Source organism: Oenanthe melanoleuca, chromosome Z (genome assembly GCF_029582105.1).
Source record: "Oenanthe melanoleuca isolate GR-GAL-2019-014 chromosome Z, OMel1.0, whole genome shotgun sequence".
In the NCBI taxonomy this organism is placed as follows: domain Eukaryota; kingdom Metazoa; phylum Chordata; class Aves; order Passeriformes; family Muscicapidae; genus Oenanthe; species Oenanthe melanoleuca.
This window is the reverse complement of record NC_079362.1, coordinates 35,942,172-35,948,643: the sequence shown is the minus strand read 5'-3', so window position 1 is coordinate 35,948,643 and position 6,472 is coordinate 35,942,172. Positions and strand designations below refer to the sequence as shown.

The 6,472-nt window shown below is 51.0% G+C and overlaps 1 protein-coding gene across 1 annotated transcript; it reads left to right on the top strand.

Moving 5' to 3' along the window:
• The first annotated feature begins 1,188 nt into the window (after positions 1-1,188).
• Positions 1,189-2,854, top strand: GADD45G (growth arrest and DNA damage inducible gamma). The gene is made up of 4 exons (XM_056514328.1): positions 1,189-1,308; positions 1,420-1,521; positions 1,627-1,840; positions 2,187-2,854. The coding sequence occupies exons 1-4, from the start codon at positions 1,256-1,258 to the stop codon at positions 2,295-2,297; spliced, it is 480 nt and encodes a 159-aa protein (XP_056370303.1). The 5' UTR covers positions 1,189-1,255; the 3' UTR covers positions 2,298-2,854.
• The last annotated feature ends 3,618 nt before the right edge of the window (positions 2,855-6,472 follow it).

Here is a 6,472-nt window from a genome sequence, read left to right as displayed (position 1 = left end):
CTATGAAGACGCTAGTGTTGTCTTCTCGATGATCACTCCACAGGTTTTGGGGACTGCAGTTTGCCACGCAAACTTTGGGTTTTGCAGCTTGCCTGGCCCAGGCTGTGATAGCCCTGGTCTCAGCCTGCAGAGCAGGACAGCATCGCAGCTCTGGACACCTCGGTGCCCTCATGTACACTTGCTCCAGTTTATCCATGTGTGTGCCCTGCTGGGGGTGCCCAGACCAGACGAACCACATTGCTGTTGTCCCGTGAGTGCTGAGTAGAGGGGGATTATCACCTCCCTGGGCCGGCTGGCCATGCTCCTGTTCATCCAGACCAGGGCGCAGGGAGGCTGTGTTGCAGCCAGGGCGGCTGCCGAGCATCACCAGGTGACTGCCCAGTGCAGCCCCAGGGCCTTCTCTACAGAGCTGCCCTCAGCCCTGGTGGTTACAGGAGCTGTCCCATCGCGGAGTTCGCATTTGCAGAAACCATATTAATACAACTTTTTGTTTCTTAAATTTTTTTTTTTCTTTCTCCCCCCTGCGAGCGGTGTGCAGGGAGCAGCCGTACGTGCAGGGGCACCGCTGTGTCGGGCCGGCACCGCTGTAACAGCTGGCAGTCTCGGGCCGGCACAGCTGGCACCGCTGTCAGCCCGGGCCCAGCACCGCTGTCAGCCCGGGCCCGGCACCGCTGTCACTCTGGGCCCGGCACCGCTGGCACCGCTGTCACTCTGGGCCCGGCACCGCTGGCACCGCTGTCAGCCCGGGCCCGGCACCGCTGTCACTCTGGGCCCGGCACCGCTGGCACCGCTGTCAGCCCGGGCCCGGCACCGCTGTCACTCTGGGCCCGGCACCGCTGGCACCGCTGGCACTCTGGGCCCGGCACCGCTGGCACCGCTGTCAGCCCGGGCCCGGCACCGCTGTCACTCTGGGCCCGGCACCGCTGGCACCGCTGGCACTCTGGGCCCGGCACCGCTGGCACCGCTGTCAGCCCGGGCCCGGCGCGTGCCTGCGCGCCCCCCCGTGCCCGCCCCACGTGGCCTCCCGGCACGAGCCGTTCTTTGCCGCCCCCCGCCCCCCCGCGCTTCCTCTCCGGCGCGCGCCGATTAGCATAATAAAGCCGCCCCTTTCTCCCCCGCCGGCCAATGGGAGGCCGGGAGGCGCCCGCGAGGGCTATAAGTAGCGCACGGCTGCTGGCTGCCGCTTCAGAGCTCTCGCGGGGTGCGCGCAGGGAGGGCTGAGGGAGCCGCCGCCGCGCTGTGGGGACTAACTGCTATGACTCTGGAGGAGATCCACGGACAGCAGCCCATGCCTGCGGGCCACGACTGGTACGTGCGGGTGGGCACCGGGGAGCCGAGGAAAGCGGGAAGCGGGCGGTTTCGGGGCGGCGGCGGTGGTGGCGGCACCGCGCTGACCCTGTGTCCTCTCTCGGCCCGCAGGATGCAGGGCGCCGGCACGGCCCTCCACGAGCTGCTGGTGTCGGCGCAGCGCCGAGGCTGCCTCACCGCCGGCGTCTACGAGTCGGCCAAGCTGATGAATGTGTAAGTAGGGCGGCGGGGGTAGGGGGAGCGTGTATCTCAGCCCGGCGGGGCTGCGGGGCTGCCGGCGGCGACCGTGGGGCTCATCAGGCTGCTCCCCTCTTGCAGCGACCCCGACAACGTCGCGTTCTGCGTGCTGGCCGCGGACCAGGAGGACGAGGGGGACATCGCCCTGCAGATCCACTTCACTCTGATCCAAGCCTTCTGCTGCGAGAACGACATCGACATCGTGCGGGTGAACGACGTGGCCAAGCTGGCGGCCATCGTGGGGCCCAGCGAGGACTCCGGGGAGCCGCGGGATCTGCACTGCATCCTCATCACGGTGGGTGTCCTGCGGGCGGCGAGCGCTGTCCCCCCGGCAATGCCGCCAGAGCCTGCCGGGGCCGCCCCTTCTCCCGCTGGGTGGTCGAGTCCTCTGCTGGGCACAGACAGAGCGCTTGGCACGCAGCGAGTCAGCTGAGTTGTAGTAGGAGGAGGAGGCAGAACTTCTCGTAACTGGATTTCCTCCGCTGTCCGCCAGGGCAGCATCTATGCTTCCTGTCTTGTCTGTGTCAGGACAGAAACTGTCTGGAAGTGCCTTCAGTTCTAAGCTAATGCTTCTGTAAATATTGTGATGACCTCAGCTGGCAGGCAGTACTCACGGTGTGCAACTTTTTTCTTTCTTGCAGAACCCGAATGAGGAAGGGTGGAAGGACCCAGCTCTGGAGAAGCTGAACTTGTTTTGCGAAGAGAGCCGAAATGTCAATGACTGGGTGCCAACTATCACCCTGCCTGAGTGATGGTCACCTGGTGCACTGGGGAGACTAAAACCTTTGTTGCATTCTCAACGTGCTGTGCATTCACCAAAATGTGCAACAAGCTGCTGATTCCATGGATTAGCCTGGTCAAGAGACTGGATTAAAGTCGCTCAGACTGGCATGCAGTGGGCTCTTACAGAGGAGAAAGAGGAAAACAGCTCATCTCACCAGTGAGCCTCAGTAGGCTGCAACCGTGGAGAGGCTGACCTACCATGGAACTGAAAGTATTGCAAGTTTGGCTATGTGGAGCTGTTTCAGAAGGGAGAGGGAAAGTTGAGGGGAGTGGGCCAAAACTTTCCAGAAGGACTGGATAGAGTACTGTAACTAGGAACTGTTGGTGCTGTCTGCAAAACACAGGAGAAGTATCAATATTTATGGAGTATTGGGGATTGGTTACTAAGACAAATGCAGATATTCCAAAGCAGACAGACTTCAACAGGCCTCTTGGGTCACTCTGCATATCTGTTTTAGTACTGCAATAACTTTTATTGAAATATTTGCTGCTATTGAAGCTTTCATAATAAATTTTTGACAATTAATTTCTGGGGCTGTCTTGCTTGCTGGATGTGGGAAAGCATGTCACTGAAATACCACTGATATTTTGCTTGTGTGCTGTAGTCAAAGATCTACTCCACAGTAATGGGGTTATTGCTCAAATACTTTCCTGGGCTGGCTGAATGAAGTGCTGTGCTGTCCAAGTTGATAATTCAACCTTTTACCCTCTTGCAACAGCTGCTTATCGCAACAGCTTGCAAGACTAAGGAGTCGCATGCCTAATGAGCTCACTTATTGTAATAGGAGGTCTTTGTAGTCTGCTGGAGGAACACAATGCATGTTAGAAACATGGATTTTTGGAATACAGACCTCCAGTAAATTGCATCATTGATTCTTAAATATGACTTAGATGCATTCAGAGCTGACGTGTTTCCACTTGACAGAAGCAGCTTAAACATGATGGGGGGGCTGTAAAACTCCTTAGATGTCAAACACATCTAACATTTGCTTTGATTAGAATGACATCATTAAATCTAAAACTAGCAAATGGTGAATAAACATCACATCTGCTACAAGCTGCTCTCTGATTGCCATATGCTGTAACAATAGAAGCTGTCAGTCCAGAAGCCAATTTTGCAAAACCTAATTGCATGACAACACCAAATTAAGTCCAAAACAATTTAAGGATGGTGTGGCCTTTTTTAGAGATCCTGTCATGAAAAGTTAATATGGGTGGGTTGATTTGGCCCTGTGTTAAAAGGGAAAACATCACCCCATTTTTGTGCACAAACTATGCATGTGCTCCAGGACTTGACATTAAAATGGCACAGTAATAATCCTCTCTCCACAGAGCAAGAAAGCTAAACTACTCACTTCCTTTATAGGCACTAAAACCACTCAGTTATCACAATTGCATTTCCTCTGGGCTGGCTTGCAGTGATTGACAGTAGCACTTGCTGAAAAGTGGTCATTCCCACTTGAGCAGGGAAACTGCTTGCTCTCAGTTTCATTGTTCCTGATAAGGGAAGTTCAAATTCAGCTCCAGCATTCCTGGAATATGCGTCCTTGTAGAGGAGGTATCTAGCAGCATTTGGCCTTTGTTAGTGTGTCATGAGAGGCTCTAGGCTGGCAGCATAACCAGAGTTTGGGCTGAAGTAAACACTACAGGGGCCTCAGACTTCTGTAAGCATTCATTTTTGTACTTAAGATACAGGAGTTTCTGCACAGCCTGTTTTTCTACTTAACCTGCACTTAGCAACTGGTGTCTGTCTAGGACTTTGTGAAAGGTCACATGGAGAAGCAAGAGAATAAACAGATCTGGCAGCTGTGATAACAGAAACTGCCTTTAAGGCAGTTGCCTTGATACAGAGAACATATCAAATGTGGGTCCTGTATTAGATATTTTTATGTTTTTCTCTTAGCAAATGCAGGTTTCTTCATTTTACAGCCAAGAAACATATTTCTGTTCTTTGCTTGGGGCCTAATCGGTTCTCAGAGCCAAGAACAGATTAAAGTGGACTGTCCTGAAATCAACTTTCATGTGAAGTGTAAGCAGTACTTTACAGCCTTGAGTGGTTTAAACAAGCCTGGGAAGACTAAAGGAAGTTCTCACGCATGTAAATACAATACAATAAATCATTAAATTGTAGCAGAGAGTAAGTGTAACTGGTCTGTTGACTGGGACAGTAGGCATAGATAGTGGTACCTGGTAGGGAGTTTAACTTTCCAGCTTTTATGGAAGGTGTATACTATGCAGGAAACAATAAAATTAGTGGGGCAACACCAAAATACCCTTGTGAGCATGTTTTCTCTAGTCTCATGAAAGGTGGGAGGATGACCTTCTCCTTCAGCCTTGTGAAACTATAAGCTGAGCCCCATGAGAGGTACACAATTTCTTATTTTAGTGACCTATACAATCTCCTGAAATCCCTTCTTGATCACTGCAAATACACTGTAATGCAAATTGCACAAAACTGAACTAGCCTGCAAATGTTATTAATACAGTGCTGCAACCAAAGGCAGCTCTGACGTGCAAGTTATGTGCTGCTGCAAGTATCTGTAATGATCAACGCTACTTAATGTAGCAAAAATTCAGCAGCTGGTATCTACATTTTTACATGCTCAGATATATAACTGTGCAAAGAGCAACTATACATTTGTTAAAGATAGAGAGGAGACTTGGGTATTAGTGACTGCAGTGGGGACAGCTGCTCCAGAGATGGGTGGCTCACCAGATGTCCAGGATGTTTTGTCAAGTACCTGGGAGATCTGGAGGTTGGGACACTAGTCTCTTGTGTCTGAGAGCAGTATGCTCTGAGTCTTTTGCCTTCCCAGAAAACAGAAGTACGCGGGAGAGAGGCACTATGGGTTTCCAGAGCCGCTGGGAGCTCTGCCAAGGTGCCCCCTTCCCAGCTGTGTTGCACAGTCTGTGCAGGCTGGCTTGTGCTGTGCCACGGTGGCCACGCCAGGGAGCTCTGGGGAGGAGACTCCAGTTAGTAGGTATTAATAACAAAGGTGGTTCTTCAGGACATGACCAGCTGAGACATGGCACGAGGTGCAGGAGGATGGAGTGGAGTTACAGAGTGGTGGTGTCTCTGGCTTTGCTTTCTGTCAAACTCTTCGCTTGTGTGCTACTAGGTGATAAAAACCATGTATTTCAATATTGTCATCATCAGCTTTGGTGTTGTGCTGACTATATTTCTAGGTATGTTTTTAATGAAGTGATGCATAAAGTTTAATTTCAATTTTTTGAGCAATACCTTTGCATTTTTTCTGTGTATCTATTTCACCACCTAAGGTACGACTGACAGGAATTTCCCTTCCTATGTGGTTTCCTTCTCTTAATGGTGTTTTCTTCCTGTTGCACTTCTGTGCATCACTATACCTTGCTCTCTTTGTGGTTATAGATAGCCATCTCTTCAGATGCCTGACAGTTTTATTTTGTGCTATATTGACTGCATTATCATCTTATCAGGACATATGTATGAATACTGGCACACAGTTGCTGCAAACAATGCTTCCTCTTTTCCTGTGGACTAGCAAATACAAAAAGAAAGTTAATAATAGGAATGTTATGAAGAGGAAGGCAAACTACTGCACAAAATAAAGCTTGCATAGAATCTGTGCATATGCTAGATAATATAAACAGTGTTTATAGCCCTGGATGCTCAAGGAAGGAGCTTAGATTTGTGCAGACTGGTGGAGTTTTAGTTATAGATGGAAACTGTTTGAATTAATGCATGCTCTGTAAGGAGATCTTTGCAAAATTGCTAGTGCCAGAAACATGCCGTAGCACAGCTGTCTGAGACACAAGGGAGACCTGGCTCATCTCAACAAATCTATTTATGCCAGCTCTCCGATCCCCTGACATCAGGAGGAAAGAGCAGTGTGTGCCCGTGTTAGGACATGGCAGGTATGCAGACAGTATCTTGCAAGTGGAAGCAAGTGCCACCACATGTGTGTGCAAGAGAGATGTAGGGAAGGATATGTGATCATTGTATTCCTTGTAGGGGCACACATTGTGGACAGCTGGGCTCATGACTGTGCATCCACAAGGCTCCATTCACTGCAAAGCAGCAGAATCCAAGGCTGGTGGAGGGATGGAGCTGTAAAGACAGTACATGCACCTCACCAGAGCCATTCTTGCTACAGATTTCATGAAA